Source organism: Furipterus horrens, unplaced genomic scaffold (genome assembly GCF_987537825.1).
Source record: "Furipterus horrens unplaced genomic scaffold, mFurHor1.1.pri manual_scaffold_2, whole genome shotgun sequence".
In the NCBI taxonomy this organism is placed as follows: Eukaryota; Metazoa; Chordata; class Mammalia; order Chiroptera; family Furipteridae; genus Furipterus; species Furipterus horrens.
This window is the reverse complement of record NW_028327172.1, coordinates 183,777,706-183,800,597: the sequence shown is the minus strand read 5'-3', so window position 1 is coordinate 183,800,597 and position 22,892 is coordinate 183,777,706. Positions and strand designations below refer to the sequence as shown.

Sequence of the window (22,892 nt, the reverse complement as noted above, 5' to 3'; positions counted from 1 at the left end):
GTTCTCCACCAGAGCACTAGTGCGCGCTCTGGGTTACCTCGCCCCGCCGGGGGAGTGTCCGTGGGCCGCCTCTCCTTCCTCCGCCCCGAGAGCCTCTCAGACCACTCCTCTTTTTCAGAGTGCAAGCGCGGCCCCTGCTTCGAGCCCACCCAGGACAATGGAGACAACAGAGGGTGAGTAACGGGCATTCCCAGGAGTCCGCTGGAGACTCCCAGCCCACCACGACCTGCTTGCCTCTCCGTCCTTGAGCTCCTGGGCTCGGCCCGGACACGTGCGCGCCCCGTGGGCCGGACCACAGTCTTCCTAGGGCAGTGCTGGACCGCCCTGACCCCACCCTCTAGGCCTATGGGCCGGCGTGCACGTGGCCCAGGCGCCGCCGTGCGGTGCATTGTAAATAAAGTGCACCCAGGCCTCTCCGAACTTTCTGAAACGCCCGGGACTGTGACTGGGATGGAGAAAAGGAACAAAGTGGAGGAAAAGGATAATTAGAATGAGAAATGGCCAGAGGCTGAAGAGGAGCCTGGAAATCAATTTTGTAATCAATAGGTACTGAAAAACAAACACAGGAACATCTCGTGTTGACTCTTCAAACCCAGGGCTTGCCAGAAGGTTAATAATTGAACCTTGTGAAAAATTTGCTATTTTCTGTCCAGATTTTGGGTGTGTGCTCTTAGTCGTTTGATGCCATGATGGCCTTGGACTACTCCGAAACCACTGGGCACAGAAAAAGTTTACTTGGTTCACCTTGCATTTACCATATTTACATAATCATTTTGTTAAATGATTAGATCCTAAGGAAAGATTGCACCATTTATGCTGCTTCAGTTTCATTAGTTGTTATCGGTCCTTTCCCTCTTCTGATTAAATTTTGATCATTCCTCAGATCGCAAGCTAATCCTTACTTTGTTTTCCACTTTCTTCTCTGGTGTCTAGACTGGGTTAGGTGGCCCTGCTATGCACCTGTCATCCCATAGTCTGTATATTTCTCCCATTGTACATTATGATGTCTTGTTTTAAAATTTCAGCTTCCCTTGGATTCAGGTCGCTTGATAGCAGGAACTTAGTCTCCTTTCACTGGTATATCCCCACACCTGGCCCATACTGAAAATGTGTCCATGTCCTGGAAAAATGAGGGACTATTTCTCCCCTTGGAAATTTTAAGTATTTAAACTTCTGTCAGCTAGGATCTTTATCTAAATCTTTTTTTTTCTAATGATGAGCATCTACGTTTCTTTAGGGTTTACAACCTGCTTCAAAATTGGATTCTCTTGTCCTTACTTTATCCTCATAGTTGACTGCAACTGTTAGAGAAAGGGTTCAAAGGTGCTGGATTGGGCCGCAGGATTGAGAAATAAGGGAAAGGTGCTTTCAAATGGGCTGGCTAACTGGGGGTGGAGGGGCCTCCTCTTGCACATTAACTTGAAATCAAGAACCATCTGGCTGAACTTTCCTATCTCGCCTGCCCCCGAAAGCAGGAATCGGGGAAAAAGAAAACATTTTCCCCCCACCCCCCTGCAAGCTAGTTTAGTTATTGTAAGTATGTATGTGAAGAACTAGTGTATTTAATTTTATGGATCTTAGTTAATACTATTTTATTCTTCGTGAGAGGTTGATAGTGGAAAGACCACAGAATTTGATCTCAGATTTAGGATTTCTATTTGGCTCTGCCATTTCCCACTTGTGTGACTTCCCTCTTTTTGATATTTAGTTTCTTTATCTCTGTAATTATTTATGTAATGACTCTTCACAAAATTGCGTGAATCAGATGTGATGATGCATGTGGAAATACGTGGTAGAGTATAAGCTTCTATACAGTTATTCCTTAACCACTCTATATGTTCACTGATTCATCATGCTAAGTATTTAGTCTTCAATATTCAGAAATTTCTTCCTGCAGTCTGATGTGTCCATTTTATTTCCACAGTACTGAACATTGGTAAAAAACTCTATGAGGGTAAAACAAAAGAAGTCTATGAATTATTAGATAGTCCTGGAAAAGTCCTCCTGCAGTCCAAGGACCAGATTACAGCAGGAAATGCAGCCAGAAAGAATCACCTGGAAGGAAAAGCTGCAATCTCAAATAAAATTACTAGCTGTATTTTTCAGTTGTTACAGGAAGCAGGTAAGTGGCTTTCCCAGTAGCCTCCCCCTTCGTGTTCTCTCTCACATATACCTCTTGGCCCTTTTCAAGAGGAAATGACACATTGTATTAACATTTTATATATTATTGTAGTTACTACATGAAGCAAATGTCTCCCCCCACACCTCTTCCCTTCAACACACTGATTGCTTTCACAGGGAGATGACATTATTTGGATTAATGACGTTTTGTTTGGCGATGCCTCACTAGTAAACTTATCTAAATCAAACCAGGAACTCTTAAATTTGATTAAAACACTTTACTTGGTTTGGAATTAGTAAGTACTGTCATTTAGTTAGTTTAAAGGAATCCTAAAAATTTGCTACAGTTTTTGCCTGGCATATATATTGTCTCTGCAACTTCTCTCTCCTGGTCTTCCTAAGAGAGACTTACCTTTAAAGGAGCTTAAGGAACGTCCCGATGAAGGAAGCAAATTCTGCTAGTAGACAGCACTAATTAATGAACTGAAATTTAGTCCCTGTAATTCTGTACAATTGTTATTTATACCACCCCTTGGAGCTAATGCAGAATTTCAAATTTTTCTTCCACTTGAAAGCTCTGAAAAGTGTTTGAAGACTAACCACACCTCATTCTGCCTTTGCCCAAGTGAGGGGTTTGAACTAGATCAACCATCTTCAGGGTTACCTTCTACTCCAAAACTGAATGAACACACTATTTCCAACAGGTAAATGTGTTAGAAAGATAAACCAAGATTAGAACATTCCATGGAGGGCATTTGAAGTGAAAGAAGGAATTAGGATAATAGGTTTTACTGCAGGGATTCAGTCAATCACTGATTGGTCTGTAGTGTATGAAATCTCAGCTGGTAAAAGATTTGAGTTTTCAACCTTTGAGGTCTGTAGTTCCTTATCTATAAAATAAATGTCTTTTATCATCTCAGTTCTAATTTTATTATTTAATAACTTTGTCTCCTTTTATTTCCAATATTCCCAATTGTCCTTTCATTTCTTTTTAAAAAATTTTTAAGTTATATTTTTTATTGATTATGCTATTGCAGTTGTCCCAAATTTTCCCCCTTTACCCCCTCCACCCAGCACCCCTAACTCTCTCAGGCAATCCCCACACCATTATTCATGTCCATAGGTCATGTGTATAAGTTCTTTGGCTTCTCCATTTCCTATGCTGTATTTTACATCCCTGTGGCTATTCTGTAACTACCTGTTTGTACTTCTTAATCCCCTCACCTCTTCACCCATTTCCCCACACTCCCCTCTTATCTGGCAACCATCAAAATGCTCTTTGTGTGTATGATTTTGTCTCTGTTCTTGTTTGCTTAGTTTTGCTTTTTAGATTCAATTGTTGATAGATATGTATTTTTTGCCATTTTATTGTTCATAGTTTTGATTATCTATTTCTTAAATAAGTCCCTTTAACATTTTATATTATAATGCCTTGGTGATGATGACCTCCTTTAGTTTTTACTTGTCTGGGAAGCACTTTATCTGTCCCTCCATTCTAAATGATAGCTTTGCTGAGCAGAGCAAGCTGGGGTGTGGGTACCTGCTTTATATGACTTTGGATATTTCTTGCCAATCTCTTCTTGCATACAAAGTTTCTTTTGAGAAATCAGCTTATAGTCTTATGGGAACTCCTTTGTAGGTAACTCTCTGCTTTTCTCTTGCTGCTTTTAAGATACTCTCTTTATCTTCAACCTTTGCCATTTTAATTATGATGTGTTTTGATGTGGTCCTCTTTGAGTCCAACTTGTTTGGGACTGTTTCCTGGACTTATATGTCTGTTTCCTTTGCCAAATTATGGAAGTCTTCTTTCATTATTTTTTCAACTAAGTTTTCAATTTCTAACTCTTCCTCTTCACCTTCTGGCATTCGTATGATTCAGATATTGACACTTTTGGAGATGTTTTATAGTCTTAGTCTCTTGTTTTTTTTGAATTCTTGTTTCTTCTTTCTGTGCTGGTTGACTTTTATTTCTTCCTTATGTTTTACATCATTTATTTGAACCCTGGCTTCCTTCCCTTCACTGTTGGTTCCCTGTAAATTTTTCTTTATCACTTTGTGTAGCCTTTATTTCTTCCCTTATGCGCTTGCTGTAATCAGTGAGTTCTTTGAGCATCATTATCACCAGTGTTTTGAACTCTGCATCTGATAGGTTAGCTGTCTCCATTTCATTTAGTTCTTTTTCTGGAGTTTTGATCTGCCTTTCATTTGGGCCATATTTCTTTGTCTCCTCAATTTAGCAGCCTTGTCTGTGTTTGCTTCTGTGTATTAGGTGGAGCTGCTTTGACCCCTTGTATTGGCAAACTTGTTACTTTGTGAGGGGCGGAGCCTTAGGTATTTGTCAGTGCGGGGCAACCTGATTCACCACTTCGTAGTGCTGTATTAGGTGAGGGGTCAGAGAGGGAACAATGCTGCTTGCTCAGCACTCGCCCTGTGCCCAGTAACTTCACTCACTTTCCTATATGCCACTGGCACCCCTCTAGCTGTGCCCTGATGGTGTTTCCCAGAGTGGGTGGGTTTTCATGCATTCTAGGACCGTGGGGGTCCTCTAAACGGACTTTCCTTAGAGATCGGCAGTTTCTTCTGCTGTCCCAACCCCCACTTGTTTGCACGGCCAGAAGCTATGAGACTTTATTTTCCCAGTGCTGGAACCCTCCTTTGCATGGTCTGGCGTGGGGCTGGCATCGCTCCCCAGGTGTCCCTCCCAGCTTTTATCCACCACATGTAAATGTGGAACTGCCCATTCTGCCCCTGCTGCTCCTTCGCCACCACTACACCCTGTCCTCTCCTCTTCAGTTCTGCTCCTCCTGCCTATCTGGATGATTATTTCTTCTTTAAATTTTTGGTTTTTGGACTTCCTACACTTTTATTTTCTTGCAGTTCTGGTTGTTTTTTGTTTTGAGGTTAGTTATGATCCTTCTTGTGGTTGTGCAAGGAGACGAAGTGTGGCTACCTACACCTCCATCTTGGCTGAAAGAATATACCCTCCTTTTGTAATTGAGCCTTGTTTGCTGTTGGCAGGCCAATGGGAGGGATTTACCCAGGCCAGGCAGCTGCAAGGACTGGCTGTGACCACTGACCACCAGCCTGTGGTTTCTTTAATTCTGTAGTTGTCAGACTTCCATTTAACTTGATTTCTATTGGTTCTGAGTGATGGTTGGTCTATAGTTTAGTTGTAATTTTCATGTGGTTGTGTGGGAAGGCAAGCCATATTTACCTATGCCTTCATCTTGACTGGAGGTCCTAGCCCATTTCTTAGAGCTTCCAGAAAGCATTCTAAAGGGGAATTTAATATTTTTGTTTCCAGTGAAGCTAGACTTACTTGCCTTCCACAAATAACATAATTCAAGTTATATCTACTCTGTCAGTACAGAATATATTCTTGGTAGTTCTCCCTCTTCCAAGTACCATTTCATGCTTTTATTTATTTTTGTTTTTATTTTTTTATTTTTTTAAGTATATTTTATTGATTATGTTGTTACAGTAGTCCCATTTTTTTCCCCTTTGCTCCCCTCTGGCCATTACTCCCCTTCCCTCCAGCAGTCCCACCCCCCCTTTGTTCATGTCCATTGGTTGTGAATATAAGTTCTTTGGCTTCACCCTTTCCTATTTATTCTTAACTTCCCCCTGTCTATTTTGTACCAACCAGTTAGGTTTCTTAATCCCTGCACCATTTCCCCATTTCTCCCCCTTCCCCCTCCTAGCTGATAATCCTCCAAGTGATCCCCCTACCTATGATTCTGTTCCTATTCTGGTTTGCTTAGTTGGATTTTGTTTTTATTTTTTAGATTCAGTTGTTGATAGTTGTGAGTTTGTTATCATTTCCATTTCACGCTTTTAAATGAAAAAAAAAATTTTTTTTAATTACCAACCTAAATTGTTATCCACATCATAAATCCCTCTATGCATTCAATGTAAGTATATTAGGAACTTTCCACAGTTCCTAAGTGGTGCAATCTAACATTCTTACTTCAAAGCCTCCTTGATTGGTGGTTTCCCAATTATTAATTTTAGGTTCCTTGTACAGTTCAGATAAGTGAACCATTTTTAACCTCCCAAATATTTCTTCCTCCCCATACACATTAAAATTTTAATATGTTACTTAACCCTATAAGTTGTTAATAAATGAGTTTCTATGTAGCCATATTAATTGTACAGAGCTGCAGGATTTTATCATATACTTTAAAGTAATGGAAGGTAAGTACAGGCCCAAGGTTTTATTTCCTTTTTCAATAAAGCACTATTCAGTCTACTTTCTGGGGCTAGGGTAATCCAAGTTGTTTAGGGTATCTCCTAGTTTTGACTTTGAAAGTACTGCGTCTGAGGTGACTAGGTAAGTTTGTCACTCTAAATGAAGTACTCTTAACAGTTCTCTTTAATGTGCTATATTTGGCACATTTAACATAGCTTAAACTTATTTGGCTCACAGGATATGTTGAGAGGTAAAGTTTTCTAGGCTTCATATATGTTGTGAAATTAAGGAAGGACCTAGGTTTTTTTAAATTCTTAAATCAGTTTTAGGAGACAGATTAGGAGTTCTTTGAATCCTGCGTAATTTTTACTTGCTAATAGTTGAATAAATACTATGTTTAGTTGACCACCAGTAGTCTATTTAAAATTGCTTTCTTTACATCCAGGTTTTATGTTCCAAATTAAGGTACAGTAGTCCTTCTCTATATCGCAGTTCACGTATCGCGGCTTCACGGTATTGCGGGATTTTTAAAAGTATTATATTTCATTATTTATCACAGATTTTTTGCTATATCTTGAGATTTTGTGGTACTGTATATGTATGTTAAATTTACATAGGTTTAAGAGTGTAGAATAAATGTAAGGTTCCTACTTCACGGGGGGGTCTAGAATGTAATACCCGTGATAAGTGAGGGAATCCTGTATTTCTAGAAATTAGAATGGGAAGAGCACCAGAATGAGCATCTGTAAATCAGGGTTCCAGTTTTCTCATTGTCACTCAAGAACAAACAATAAAATACTAAACAAATAATAGGTATTGGTAATACTGTTTTTCCATGGAAATAATATTACATGCTGTACTGACTTATAAGATTCGTGAATTTGGGCTCAATAATTAAAATCAAAATTTAACCTTTAAGTTTCAGCTCCCCCCGTAGAAACCCACCGTAATTACATTTAGGAGTGAATAACAATTCTGCAGCTGCCAAAACCACAGCTTGGGAGCTGGGCAACCTTAAACAGGGATGGCCTCAGGGTTGTGTGAGCTGATTAGCTAGCATACATGGCCATTTTAGTTCAGAGTGTGAAGTAACATTTACATATTCTTAGTAATCTTGATGATTTTAAATTTATAGACAACTGAGACAAGTGGAGAGAGTTCTTTTTCTCATCATATGTAGTCATGAAATTTGCTTTAATCGTTAGCATGTGTATTAGGAGTCGTAACATTTAAACTGAATCACTTTGTTTTTAGGAGCAATTTTTTTTTTCTGTACTGGGTTATTACCATAAGTGATTCTGTGCATTTGGTTCCTTTAGATGTATAGGGGGTGGGGTGAGGGGAGAGATCCTCCAGGTAAAAGTAACTGTTATTGATACTTGAACAATAGATTTGCATACTAGTCTGTCAGGCTTGTTTAGACAACTGAGCAAATATGACTAATGATTAACAGGTCTTAAAAAGAAGAGCTCTTGAATCCAGGCTGGTAGTTAATCACCTCAAGTTAAAGATCGATGTGGATCTCCTGCCCAAGAGCCAGTTAGTTATTATTTAAAAGTTAAAATTACCTTCTTATGTACATTTATTCTCAGAGTTCCTATTCATGCAGCATACTACATGTATTTACCCTGTTTCAATTTAATTTTACTGGTCAAACCCACAGGAAATGCAGAGAAAGCAGTACAGGTTTTGGAACTGCACCATGCATTTCAAGTACAAGTGCCATTACTCACTGGGAGCTCGGCCTCGCTTGTCAAATTACTTAATTTCTTTGAGCCCTGTGTCTTTGACTGTAAAATGTAAATAATAATACCTACCTCAAAATTTTTATGTTTAGTTAAATGAGATAACAAGTAAAACATTTAGCACAGTGCAGAATTTCCATAAATGGAGGTTCCTTTCATGTGTGGATACATACATAAGATCAAAGGTCTCCAATCCTTTCCTGTTCAGAAAAAAATGATTCTGGAGGATCAGATTATGAATGAAGTTATTAACATTGCAGCTTCAAGATGAACATTATTATGTTAAACCAATGCAAGTTTCCAGGTGATGCTTTAATTCACGTTAGTGCTCGGGTATTACTTTATTGTAATTTAATACCACTAAGACAGGCAGTGTAGTGTAATGGTTAGACGGGCAGCCTGCAGAGGTCAGCATGGGTTAGAAACTCTGCTATGCCTACTATGTGCTGCCTCGGTGTCCTTATTTGTTTTGTTGGATGCTCATCCTATCTGCCTTATTGGGTGTTATGAGGATTAAACAAAAAGAGAATGAATTGACAGTTCCTGACATAACTTAGGTCATGATATGTTTTAAAATGAATTTGCGGTAAAATATACATGCATAAAACTGATGATTTTAACTCTGTTTAAGTGTACAGTTGACAGTAAATTCACAGTGTTGTGTAACCATCACCACTATCCATTTTCATAACTTGTGTTGTGCCAGACAGAAACCCTCATCCATTAAATAATTTTTTATTCCCCTCATAAGTAGAATGAATTATACAATATTTGTTCTTTATTTCATTTAGCATAGTGTTATCAACTTTAATGCATATTGTAGTATGTATCAAAATTTCATTTTTTCTTATGACTGAATAATAATCCATTGTATGTATATACTAACTACACTTATCTACCTATTCACCTGTTCATGGACACTTGAGCTGTTCTCCCTTTTGGCTATTAAAAATTATGATCTTGTGAACATTGTTGCACAAGTACCTGTTTGAGTCCCTGCTTTCAATTCTTTTTAGTACTCTGTCTCCTAGAAGTGTTACTACATCATAGGATAAAGTAATACTGTAGCATTAATGGGAATTAAAACATCTGGATGAGTTTAACATAATGTTGCTCATCTTCAAGCTTAATGTTAGTACCTAGAATACCTAGAAGTGGAATGCTGGTTCATATGCTTCTAGATTAAACATTGTGACTATTTTTAAAGAGGTTGTTATTTTCTAGGGCCACCACATAAAATAGCTCCTGTTCTAAACATCATAAGTCAGGTACCTGTTTGTCTTTGTTTTTCAATAACAGTTTGAATAAGAGAGAAGGAAGAGGAAGGACAAATTATTTTATTTGCTCTTAGCCAAATTGGCCATTATGTTCCAGCTGCTACATGTTGGATGGTTTTTCAAGGATTACTTGCTTCCAATATTAAGAGAGAAAGGGCTATTCAAAATTTAAGGCTATATCTGATTGTGATTTAGTAGTAGATCGGTATTTTACAAGGCCTGCATAATAATGAACCACAGCTTATGAGAATTATGCAACCAAATCTGATTTAGAGATAATTTAGTGCTACTCGGATAACTTACGTGCTTTGTGCAAAGTTGAGGATCCAGTGGCAGAGAAGGTACTCAAGTTTTTTTTTAATGAATAAATTAATAAATGGTAAAGACATTGGGATTCAGATCTTCTGATCCAGTGTATATTTTGCCATGTGACATTAAAGTGAAATAGTCCTGAGTATTTTGGTAAGTGGCAGAAAGCCATGTTACACTTATTTTTGATAGTGCCACTTAAGAGTAATGCATTTAGCTGCATAGGGTTTTTGTCTTTTTTTTTTTTGTAAAGGCTTGAGTTTTATTATCCTTCAGATCTACTTTTTAAAATATTATTTTAATGTTTTTTTTTTAACTTTTATCATTAATATATAGGTATCAAAACTGCTTTCACCAGAAAATGTGGGGAGACAGCTTTCATTGCACCTAAGTGTGAAATGATTCCAATTGAATGGGTTTGTAGAAGAATAGCAACTGGTTCTTTTCTCAAAAGAAATCCTGGTGTCAAAGAAGGGTACAAGTTTTACCCTCCTAAAGTGGAGATGTTTTTTAAGGTATTTATTTTATCCATCTTTGTCTTACTATAACATAGCACCAAACATAATTACCAAGTAAAAAATTTAAAGATTAAAGTTTTGTATATTGCAATTATCATTCCAGAAATATGTTAATAATGTATACTTCCATTAGTAATGACAATTCAGCTTTTTAAAAGAAAACACTTGTGAAAATCTATTTATCTAACTTTTGACCTAGTTGACTAACAAAATAAACAAACTAAAATTAGCAGTTACTGGGAAGAAAAGTAACAAAAAGATTTTTAATTTACTGTTGAAAAGTTTGAAATAAAGGCTAATATGAGGGATCTTTTCTTAAATTCTAATACAAAAAAACTATTATCAACTTTTATTATAAGTGAAAACATGCAATAAGGGATTGTAGGAATCCATGGTTATGAATTTGTATTGTTTTCTTTATGGAAACTTATTTTCCAAACTGTTTAAACTAGTTTATTGAGAGCAAATTCTCTCAATACTTTATGACCTAGATAAGTTACTTACCCATATATTTTGGATTTTAAAAGACTTATTGAATGTAGACAAATAAAAAATGATAGCTGTGAATTAAAGGGTATTTTAAGTAATAATTAAATCTTCAGAGGAAATGAATGTTTCTGATGAATTCATGCTCAAGAAGAAAAGGACTTCATATTTACAGAAAAGTTCAAAAATCTTATATTTAAATAATTTTAATTCTACACTTCATTTTCAGGATGATGCCAATAATGATCCACAGTGGTCTGAGGAACAGCTCATTGCTGCAAAATTTTGCTTTGCTGGACTTGTAATAGGCCAAACTGAGGTGGATATCATGAGCCATGCTACACAGGCTATTTTTGAAATACTGGAGAAATCCTGGTTGCCCCAGGACTGTACACTGGTTGATATGAAGGTACAAATAAAATGGAGATTTGAAAGTAAAACATTACAACCGAGAAATGTCAGTAGTAGTAGTATAGTTTTGAAAAACTTTTGTTTGGTGATCTGCTGTTTCTAGATTGAATTTGGTGTTGATGTCACCACCAAAGAAATTGTTCTTGCTGATGTTATTGATAATGATTCCTGGAGACTCTGGCCATCAGGAGATCGAAGCCAACAGAAAGACAAACAGGTAGGTGATACTTATGGGTTTTTTATTCTTTGCAAGATCAGGCTGGGGTAGACGAGAAAGGGAAAATGGGACAAAAAGATGGCAATTATTATTTCTTCCAATATGAACCTGGTTGCTATTTATTTTTTAAAGATAAATATTTCTTATATTTTCCATATCCTTAAAAAAGAATAAGAATAATACTTTACATTTACAATGCAGATTTCTCATTTATTATTTTAATAGACTGACATAGCAAATGTTATTCTTGTTTGACTAATTGAAGAATAAGGTTCTGAAAGGATAGATGGCTTTACAGTTACAATAAGTGGCAGATCTGGAACTCTGTCCCAAGTCTTCTGGATCTTACTGGGTTCTATTTCTGTTCTTCCCTGTGACAAAAAAAATTAGGGCAAGACTCCCCCCTGCCCCTTGATGTATATGAGAATTGTCATGGTTGTTAATTGTAGTTGCTAGCATAGAACGCACTTAACCTTAAATGAAAATACAAGACTATTTCACTATCTAAACTTTCTCTAGTCTAATTCAGGAAATGAATTCATAGACTCAGATATATTTTCAGATATATCCTTTTCTATGTAAACTCTTCATAATCTGTACCCACAACTCAGAAAACAAATTTCAGATAGCAAGGATATTACTAATAGAATACTTACATTCTTAATTTTCTGTCTTATTTTCTAGTCATATCGTGACCTCAAGGAAGTAACTCCTGAAGGGCTCCAGATGGTCAAGAAAAATTTTGAGTGGGTTGCTGAAAGAGTAGAGGTAAACCTTTTGTAGTAAATCCACATAGTATTATGTTTTTCTCCAAGAACTCCTTGCTTCAAAAAGAAAAGCAGAGTGCAGTGCTTTTCTTTTCTCCAGTAATTTTAAAGAAGGAGCACCCTTAAGATATGTACCAGCTGAGCTATCCTCACTGCCATACTGGATTCCCCGCTGTTAAGCCTGTCAGCACACTCCTCCCAAATCCTATTAAGAAAAACTGGAACTCTTTATTTCTACCTAGCCCCTGCAGGAGAAGGCTTACATTCCCACCCACCTCTCCATGGCTACTCAGAGTTCCATTGGTATGGGTTCCATCAGCAGAGTCCAGATTTGGAGCTCTGTGTGACATTAAAACGTCACTTTATTTATGGTATTTTGATTGCTATAATTCCATAGAAATTGAATAGGGTTTGTGGTTATCCAAAGGTCATTACTACCTTTTAGAAAGAACATCATCTCCATGGGAATACACATTTGAATTCCATGGAAGTCACTTACAAAGATTTATAAATGAAGTCTGTATTTTGGCTGATTATGCCTTAAAACCTTCATTAAACAGAATGTACTAAAAACCTTAGAATAAAATATAGCTACCTGAATATTAATCCCTTGAATATTTATTCCTTATTATAATAATCATAATTTATCTGCTTAAAAATCATACTCATTAGGTCTTAATTATGAAACACTCCTTTATATAAAGAGGTTATTTTGAAAAATAACTTCTCTTATCATTTTGTTCTGTTTATCTTCAATTTGGTCTTTTAAGAAAGAAAATATTCTGTCCAGATGTTATTTTACTATAAACTGTAGCTCTGGCCCTGGCTGGTATGGCTCAGTTGGTTGAAGCCTTGTCCCATAACCAAAAGGTTGCATGCTCCGTTCCTGGTTAGGGGACATACATAGGTTGTGGGTTCTATCCCCGGTCCGAGTGCATATGGAAGGCAACAAATTGATGCTTCTCTCTTGCATCGATGTTTTTCTCCCTCTTTCTCTGAAAGCAATGAAAAAATGTCCTCAGGTGAGAATTAAAAAAGAAATTAAACTGACTCATACCCCTTTTTCTCCTTACCTTCTTTTTCATATCCATGTTTTTCTTTTCCAGTTGCTTCAGAAACCAGAAAGTCACTGCAGGGTAGTAGTATTGATGGGCTCAACTTCTGATCTCAGTCACTGTGAAAAAATCAAGAAGGCTTGTGGAAATTTCGGCATTCCATGTGAACTTCGGGTAACCTCTGCCCATAAAGGACCAGATGAAACTCTGAGGATTAAAGCTGAGTATGAAGGTAAACCTCAGATATCTTGAGCATTTCAGTACATTCTTCTTATTTCGCCAAAGAATTTACGTTTAGACTAATAATGCTGAAAAGAACTTTACCACATTTCCAAGGGGGGAAAAAATGTGATATTCTAGGCTTTTATGATTCTCAACTCCAAAGAGTTTAAGGTGTTCTAGGAGCTCATAAAAGAATGCATCAGAGAGAATGACTTGAAAATTGGAGCACAGAAGGAAGATAAAAACTAGCATTAGTCTTTACCTAATATGAAGTCCTTGAGATACTATTTCTTACCTGCTCCAACAGAAAATAGGGTCCATATCAGTTATGGAGGCCTGAGGTTGAAGCTACAGGAGCAAAATTATTAATTTTAGGGAGGATGGGGAGGGTCTCAGAACCCTTTGATAAGGTAATAAAAGCCAGAACTCTCCAGAAAAATGCAAAGGAATGATTTATAAATTTATCAAAGAATGAAATGTTTTAAGAGCTATGTTAGAAGATATATTGAATGGTTTTAAATATTTGGGTACTATATTGAATTTGCCCCTAAATCTCTAGCTGAAGGACGGTGGTCCGGGTGTTATCATTTCGCGTTCCGGTGAGCCTTAGTGGCAATAACAGGTGGGGCCTTTGAGCCATGCCCTCACTGGCACCCTGGTACCCCTTCCTCTATACTATAGATCTTGAGGATGGCCAAACCTATTCTTGCTTCTTCATTACTTGACATTCAATAAGTGGCAGAGTGAACCTTATTTTTTTATTATGTATATGATAGTATCTCATTTATGCTTTTTCTGGAGACTGATAAAGAACTGAAGGAGTTAAGCATAGGCCCTTTTTTTTTTTTTAACCTATCTTTTAAATATTTAGCATAATTGTGAACTTGTGATTTCCTTAGGGGATGGCATTCCTACAGTATTTGTGGCAGTGGCAGGCAGAAGCAATGGTTTAGGACCAGTGATGTCTGGTAACACTGCATATCCAGTTATCAGCTGTCCTCCCCTCACTCCAGACTGGGGAGCTCAGGATGTGTGGTCTTCTCTTCGACTACCCAGTGGTAAGATACATTGAATTTTTTTTTTAATTCTTTATTTAAAAGTTTTAAACACACACAATAGTAGAATAATAAAACCTCACGTACCTATTACCCAGCTTCAGAAATTAACATCTTGTTGCATCAGCAGCCCTCTTCTGGATTATTTTAAAGCAGGTCTTAGATATTTTATACTTAAATATTTAAATATGCCTCTCAAGTGGCAAGGACTCTAGTTTTTAAATCATAATTATGATACTATATATGACACCTGAGAAAAATTAATGGTAATTTCTTAAAATCATCTAATTTCCAGTTAGCGTTCAAGTTTTTTCAGTCTTCTCAATTGTTTATGAATTTTCTTTTGGGACATTTGTATGATCTTTCGTCTGTCCATCCTTAACTTTCACAGAGATGTGTCTTGGTGAGTCTCTTTTCATTCTGGGCTTTTAGTGAGAGCTTTTAATTTGGAACTCTGATTCTTTAGTCCTGGAACGTTTTCTTTTTTTTCTTTATTGGATGTTTGTTCTTACTTGTTACTTCTAGAAAACCTCATATTTGCCTGGACTCAGACTTAGAGATAGAAGCTCTCAGAGAGGACAGCCTCCATCTCTTGGCAGTGTGTTCCTGGCATTTTTCTTTGGCTTCCTTTATTCACTTAGCCAAAAGTTTAGCATATTCTGTATCCTCTCCCTTATTTTTCTTAGTACGTTGATGTTTCTTCAGCGTGATATGCTGATTGTGTTGCAGGACACATGGAGTAACAAGAGGCTGAAAATTGGGTGCTTTGGTCCTGGGTTTCTCACCTTCTTTTTTTTTTTTTTTTTTTTAATGTGTTTTATTGATTATAATATTATATTTGTGGCAATTTCCCTTCCCTCTGCTCCCCTCCACCCGGTGGCCCCCCTCCCTCCAGTTGTCCCCCCCTTTTAGATCATGTCCATTAGTTGTGCATACAGTTCTTCTCAACCTCTGTCTATTCCATTCCTTCCTACCATGATCCTTAATTCCTATATCATCTCCCTCCCTCTCCCTGTTCTCCCTCCCTGTGGACCTCCCCCCAATATGTTCCCCGTACCTATAGTTCTTTTTCCACTCTCATTGCCTGTTTAGTTTGCCTTTGTTTCAATTCCCTAGCTTCTGTTGTTTCTTGTGATGCAGTTTTCATTTTAGATTTCATTGTCTTGATCCTCCTTTTTCTAAACCAGTCCCTTTAACATCTCATATAACAGTGGTTTGGATCTAATGAACTCTTTCAGTTTTATTTTGTCCTGGAAACACTTTCTCTGTCCTTCTATTCTGAATGACAATTTCGCTGGATAGAGTATTCGTGGTTGTAGGTTTTGGATTTTCATTACTTTGAATATTTCTTGCCAGTCCCTTCTTGCCTGCAGGGTCTCCCTTGAGAAGTCAGCTGATAGTCTAATTGGGACCCCTTTGTACATAATTCTTTTCTTCTCTCTTGCTGCTTTTAAGATTCTCTCTTTATCTTTAATTTTTGACATTTTGATTATAATGTGTCTTGGAGTGGTTCTCCCTGGCTCCAGTTTTTTTGGAACTCTCTGTGCTTCCTGGACCTGTAAGTCTATTTCCTTCCCCAAGTCTGGGAAGTTCTCCTTTATTATATTTTCACTCAATTTTTCAAGTTCTAGTTCATCTTCCTCGCTCTCTGGCAAACCAATGATTCTTATGTTGGGCCTTTTATAGCTGTCCCAGAGGTTTCTGATCCTCTCATTGTTGCTTCCCATTTCCTCTCTCTGCATTGGTTGACTGCTTGTTCCTTCTCCATATTCCAGTTTATTGAAATGAACTCTGGATTTTTTTTCCTCACCATCTGTCTCATATGTGGTTTTGTTCCTTTCGTTATGAGTGTTTTTCGCTTCTTTCTCATCTTTTTCCAGATCTTTTGTGAATTCTGTAAGCCACCTGATAACAATGGCCCAGAACTGAGCATCTGACAGGTTTCTTATCTGTTCATCTGTCAGGTTCTCCATTTGTTGCCTGGTGAGCTGTGCCACCGGGATTTCTATAGTTGTCTGCCTCATTTTGACAGATGCGTTTTGTTTTCTTGGGCCGGCTGTAGGGGGCAGTGCCTGTGTACTCGTAATGACCCAGCGACCGGCGCCGTTCGGCAGCCTTTCTTGCTGTGCCGTGGTGCTTTGTCATCACAATCCAGCGACCGGTGCCTGTCCGCGACCTATTTCGCAGCCCTGTGGCGCTTTCTTTGGGGGCGGGGGTCCAAGATGGATTCACACAGTTATTCCGCTAGGAGACCGGGATCCGTCCTCCCGCCCCCCTGGGCCTCACTGTTCCAAGCGATGTGGTGGCTGCTTTCCCCAGCATTGGGGTCGCGAGCTGCCGGGGGTTCGACTGCAGCCGGGATTGTCCTCCCTGCCGCTGTCCCAGGTGCGACCGCAAACAGCGCCGCCCCCTTTCACTCTTACCTGCCCAAAGGGCGCCGCTGGTTTATAACTTCATATGTTGGGCTTCCGTGTAGTTTTATTTTCTGGAATTTCTAGTTATCCTTTGTTTTGAAGTAGTTGTATTCCTCTCTAGTTGTAGAGGGAGACCTAGCGCGTCCGTCTAAGCCTCCATCTTGGCCGGAAGTCTCTCACCTTCTTTGTTTAGAGGCTTTCTCACAACATATTGGTGAACATCATCTTTAGAGAGGCTGAAAAGTTTGTGGATTCTGCTAGCTCTTTGGGGCCCCAGGCAACAAGGCAGGGTAGTATCAGAGAGACAAGGAATATCTTTCTCCCACTTTTTTACAATGACCGTTGAGAACATTGAGATTGGCATCCACACTGCAACCCTGAAGAGATTTTTGCTTTCTTTCTCCAAAAGTCTTCCTTGGTCCATAAGAGGAATGCCCCTTACTCGGTAGCAGGCAGACACAGCCATGGGTCAGGACACCCTGCCTCATGGGGAAACCGAACCACATAATCCTTACATTCTTCACCCAGAGCGCCAGCGGCAACTTCTGTGGCCGTAACGCTTCTCATAAGAGGTACAAAGTTTGTGTTTATCATCTACTTCAATGCTTTTCTGGCAGCCAGTGGCTGGGAAAGAGATGTTTGGCTTCATCCCAAAGCAGCCGACCACCTCCAAGGCACCACGAGAAAGCCTGGGAAGTTTTCTTGAATTACTCAGTTTCCTTCCCCTTCCATTTTCTCTGTCGTTTTTAAATTTATTGTTCAGATTTAGACCTCCTTGATATCTATTCCATTTTCTTTCTTGTGTTGCTGTACTTTCTGGAATATTTTCTCAACTTTATATTCCAACCTTTCTATTTAGTTTTTCATTTTGGAAATGGTATTTTTAACTTCCAAGAGCTCTTTTTTGTTCTGTGGCCTTCCTCCATCCCCGAGACATCCTTTTCTTGTTTAGTCTTGTTAATAACATCTTTCATGTCTCTGAGATTATTGTTGTTTCTTTCACCTCGGTTGCTTTCCTCGGCTTTGTTTTAGAGTTGGGCACTGTAACCAACCAGTCAGAAGCCTTGTGCAAGTGGGTGGGGCTTGTCAAAAGTGGGCTCCATTATGGGGTGATCTGGTAGAGTTGTTCTTTGAACAACCCCTTCCATCAATGTCTTTCAGGCTTTTCTCATGCGTTGACCAAAATTACCCAGAGTACCTTTCTAGTCTCAGTCTCCTGCCTGGAGGTATAAACCTGGCTGCCAGCGTTTGGGAAGCTGAGGATCTTAATGTGTGTCTGTAACCTTAATCCCCCCCTTTCACTATGGCATTCCTTGCCTTCACTGCATCTGGTGTTCTCCTGTCCACAGAAGTCTGGGCAAGTCTGTTTTGCCTTCAGAAAAATTGAAAACTGCCGCAACCCAGAAGGGGCGGTTGCTTAGGGACCTAGAGTAGGGACGGAGTTCAGAGAGCCAAACTGCTTCTTGACTTTCAGCCTTCATTTTAGCCCCATTTTCACCCCAACTCCTCCCCTCAAACCTTGTCTGGTACCACTAATTCCTCAGCCTTTGGGTGGGTTTTGTGATGTCAGTCAGGCTGCCTCTCATCTTTCCCTGCTTCCAGTTTAGGATTAAATTTTCTTGTTATGCTAAGTAGTGGCCACTCCCTTTGCCTTCCAGCTGTGATTATGTCTATTTTCTTTATTCCCATTACTGATTTTTAAACAATTTCAGAGAGGCATCTGATTATATTAACTTCTCAAGTTAAAAACCTATTGTAACCAAATCTATACCAGAGGAATAGTGTGGATGTCATCCATGGAGCTTAGAAAAAGCTGTCCATGGGAATGTGGGAAGCAAAAATTAGGCAGTCTCATCTAGTACTGTCGAGGGAGAAGCAGGGAGTCCAAGATTTGTAATTCTGATTGCTAGAATTGGGGATTTTTGAGAAACAGTATTGCAGTGGCCTGCGTGAAATCCTGAAAACTCCATTTCTCTCTCTCTTATGGCATGCTCACTAGATAATCTAATATTTTGCTAATTAAGATTTCCTGATAACAGAAAAGGAGTCCTGGGCGGTCGGCACAGGTATTTCAGTTACTGGAGTGGAACACTGCTTAGTATACGTCTAATAAGGGTTGACATTTATTGATGCTTACTGTGTGCCAGCACTGCTTCAAGCACTGTATCTGTATTAACTCACTGAATTCTCACATACGATAGCTACTAGTTACTAGGGACAAAAGGGGCCATTTACTAAACCTGATAAGCCCAGGGGAGGCCTGCATGGCAGGCCTTATAGACTCAGTGAACTAAAGTAGCCACATAGAATTCTCTAAAATTAAAACTTCCTAACTAAAAGTGAGTCATGGTAGATAGTCATGTCCTAGGCCAATGTCTTTCTTGACAAAGGTCAGTCTTTACCTAAACTGGACCTGTCTCTTGTCTTTTTGTGCCTACGAAAAGGTACCTTTGGAATGTCAGGGTAATGCCCTTTGTGTAGATGCCTCAGGCCACAGCCTCCCACCAGGAGACCACAGAAACGCTCCGTATCTTGTTATCCTGTATCTTGTTATCCTGCACACCGTCTCTTTGTGCTGTAGATGTTAATTAACTATCCTATGCCCACCAATGTAAAAGACATATGTGTCTATTCCTTTTACTTTTTATCCAGTCTCAGAGATTTCCCCACTTTGCTTCCTTCCGCCTTCCTAATCTATCACCAGTGATTTTATGGAACCCCCTTAGGTCTTCCTCTTTGATTCTCATATAAAATATATAAAGTAAAAGGTAAAACTGCCATTTTCTGGGTCATTTTCTCAATCCGTTGAGATTCTGCTTCCCAGCAATTGTCAGTTTGGCTCAAATAAACTCAAAAAAATTCTTGATAGGTTTGGATGTTTCTTATGTCGACGTTATCATTCCCATCTTTAGTGTCATTATCTGTGGGATAATGACATTAAAATTAACATTAGGTAAAGTGACCGATACCACATAAATGGTAGAGCTGCAAAAAATGATTGATTACTATAAATTAATAAGTTAACTTTGTGATTTGTACTTTAATCTTCTTACTGGGGATAGTAGTGAGAGTCAAAGAACCTAATGAATTCCAAGAATATTGTGAAAGTGGAGCTTTTGGATCTGTAGGCTAACTGGTCCTTGACTTTAATGACAGACATAATAGTACCACCTGACGAAACTACCGGGGAAAATATGTGGCTCCCAAGGAAGTTACTCTTTTATTTTGTGGTCTTTTAGATCTTATTACTATTCGATTTATTTATAACATGAAATTTATTAAGATCATTCTTTGAATTTGACTTTTTTACTGCTTAAAAATGTTAGAATAGTTACAAGTGTATAGACCAAAAGTAGTAGCTAGAAAATTATCAAAACAATCAGTATATCTCAAGTTTGTCTAAAAACAGGTGCTTCTACTCACTTAACCTTTTCCATTGTTTTATTTTTATTGTCCTTCACCAGGGGTTTAAAGGGATTGTGTATGTAAAAAGAATTTTGAAAAAGGTAAATTTCTTTGCCAGTGGATTCAGAAATAAGAGTGATAGATGGTGTATATAAAATACCTGTTTGTGGCAGATAAATATTACTTTCCTCTTATAATCACTTCACCACTCCAGCAGTAAGGATAGTAACTCCTTCTGCACGTACTACTTGAGATAAGACTAATACAGTAGCTTTTTATTGTCTGGCTAACAGGACTTCTCTGAGTATAAAAGAGTTTGCTTAAGTAGTATTTTCAGTATGAATTGACAGCTCAGTTTTCTCTTTTCCTTTCTGAACCAATAGGTCTTGGCTGTTCAACCATACTTTCTCCAGAAGGATCAGCTCAGTTTGCAGCTCAGATATTTGGATTACACAACCATTTGGTATGGGCCAAACTGCGAGCAAGTATATTGAACACGTGGATTTCCTTGAAGCAAGCTGATAAGAAAATCCAAGAGGGCAATTTATAAGAAAGAACATCATTGTATTTTTTAGGAGAAAAGCTATAAATTTCTAATTTAGCTGCAGAAAAAAAATTAAGATGAAAAGATTTAAAATCAATCATTGAAAACAAAATTCATTAGTGAATAACTTCTTCACTAGATTCATGGGTTAGTAGAATAGGTACATACTTAAGGACATTTTAAAATTAACCTCTTACCCACTATATCATCATTGCTAGGTAGGTAACAAAAATATACTTCTTAAATGCTAATCATGTCCTATTATAGAGCTCCGAAGTTATTACTAGACTGGCTCAACTCATAAGTTCTAGAAAGTTAAAATTGTTTTCTCTTAGAAAGGGTGATAGAGCAATATAGTTCTCTTTCTCAGTTTGATCTTTATAAAACTCTAAGGACATAGTTTTTTTTATTTTTAGTATCTTAGAAAATGGTGTGTATCTCTAGCTATTGATAGAGATGTTTTGTTTTGATTTTAATTTTGTTAAAGAAAAGTTGAGATTGGTGGTAAGGTTAGGGAAGAGACACCATAAGATGAAGGGACACTGTGGAAGTCTTAGAAAGGTGACTCTTCCAAGAACTTGTGTTGGCTGTCGGGGCGATTTGCAGTGGGAAAAGATGGAGCTACCTCTGCCTTCCAGGTGAAAGATTCAGTGACTTACTTGTCTATGCTGTGTGTCTTTGTGGATCTTAAAATGCTTTTAATTCTGACTAATACATACTTTAGCCTCACTAACAATCCCAACATACCATCATTTTCAGAAATTGGAATCTCCCAGGTAATAACCACAGTTAGTTTCTTTCTTACAACAGTAAGATTCATTTCTGAAGTAATTGTTACTAAGAGGTATTATAGTTCATCATCAATCTATAGGCCCTTATAGACTGGAAACCACTATTATATTATGCAGCCCTGAGGATTTTATAGATCACTAAACTTCCATCCAAGTGTCCATGAAACCCCTTAAACTTTATGCATATGCTCACTTTTATGAAAGGGGGGCAGTTTTATCCCCCCCAAAATGTTAAGACTGCACTACAAATGAAATCTTGGTAAGACCCTCACCAATGGCCTACACTGTCTACGCTTTTTCACCTCTGTAACGTTAACAAGCTGGCATCTCTTAACACTACTTTTACCTGATCTCTGGGGGTGGGGGGTTGGGGGGCTTGACCTAACCACTCCTTTTTTGGGCTAGACACCGAGATGTTCTAACCTTTTTTGATTATTTCTCTTATATTTCTCTTTCCACTTACCTACTGATACTTTTACGAATAATGGTTTGGTAAGATTATCTTAACTCCTTCAGCTAAAATTAGCATTACTGATTCCCAGCTATGTCTGTAAACTTGGATTTTCAACTGCCCATTTGTCTCCAAGTGCTCCAAAGTTAATTCATCTTCCACCAAGCCTATAACTGGCTACACTCACTGTTCCAAATCAGAAACTTGATTTCATCCTCAGTGTTTTTCTTGATCTTTCACATCTAATTCATCACCAGGTCTTGAAGTTATTGGCTACTAAGTCTCTGTACAAAAGCTTCAAGTACAATACAGGTCAAATTCTATATTATTAGCCTGATCTAGAAGGTCTTCATTCTCAACTTCATTGAAGTTAGTTGTCCATGGACTTAAAACATAAACTCTTAAAATCTCTTTTGCAGCATTGATTCCTTTGAAATGGGATTACTCTCTCTATAGCAGTGTACACACAGAAGTCACCAACAGATCCCTTTGCTTCTTGGGTTCCCTTGTAGCCTGTCCGTGGTGTGTAGGTCAAGAATTGCTCATGTAACCCATCAAGGGAACTTACTTTCTTTATAATTTTTGGCTATCACATTGTTGTACCTTTAGTTCTTAGAATGTCCTTATTTCTGCATTAAAATCCATTCATTAGTTACTAGAGCTACATTTTCACTGTCTCCACAAAACATTCCCTAATGACCTCTAGCTATAATGGCTACAAATAGTTCTTTCTTTTGGATGGTAAGCTCTTAAAGGAAATATAACTTTATCTTTCTCAAACTGCCGAATGATCTGATACGTTATGCCTCGCTGTCTGAGGTGGGGAAATTATAAAAATCATGTACCCTTAATTTTCTGTGTTCCCAAAACAATTAAAGAGACTTGGGTTTAACATCGTTAAACTTTGGCTTTGTG

The 22,892-nt window shown here is 38.2% G+C and overlaps 1 protein-coding gene across 1 annotated transcript; it reads left to right on the top strand.

Moving 5' to 3' along the window:
- Window positions 1–142: 142 nt before the first annotated feature.
- Window positions 143–22,879, top strand: PAICS (phosphoribosylaminoimidazole carboxylase and phosphoribosylaminoimidazolesuccinocarboxamide synthase). The gene is made up of 9 exons (XM_090266833.1): window positions 143–173; window positions 1,925–2,122; window positions 9,978–10,156; window positions 10,875–11,054; window positions 11,160–11,273; window positions 11,958–12,041; window positions 13,147–13,327; window positions 14,217–14,375; window positions 20,575–22,879. The coding sequence occupies exons 1-9, from the start codon at window positions 158–160 to the stop codon at window positions 20,739–20,741; spliced, it is 1,278 nt and encodes a 425-aa protein (XP_090122959.1). The 5' UTR covers window positions 143–157; the 3' UTR covers window positions 20,742–22,879.
- The last annotated feature ends 13 nt before the right edge of the window (window positions 22,880–22,892 follow it).

Excerpts from the sequence above, each read along its gene's own strand:
- PAICS (XM_090266833.1), top strand. Across the intron at positions 10,157-10,874 it reads AAGTGGAGATGTTTTTTAAG|GATGATGCCAATAATGATCC; the intron begins GTATTTATTTTA and ends CTTCATTTTCAG. Across the intron at positions 11,274-11,957 it reads GCCAACAGAAAGACAAACAG|TCATATCGTGACCTCAAGGA; the intron begins GTAGGTGATACT and ends CTTATTTTCTAG.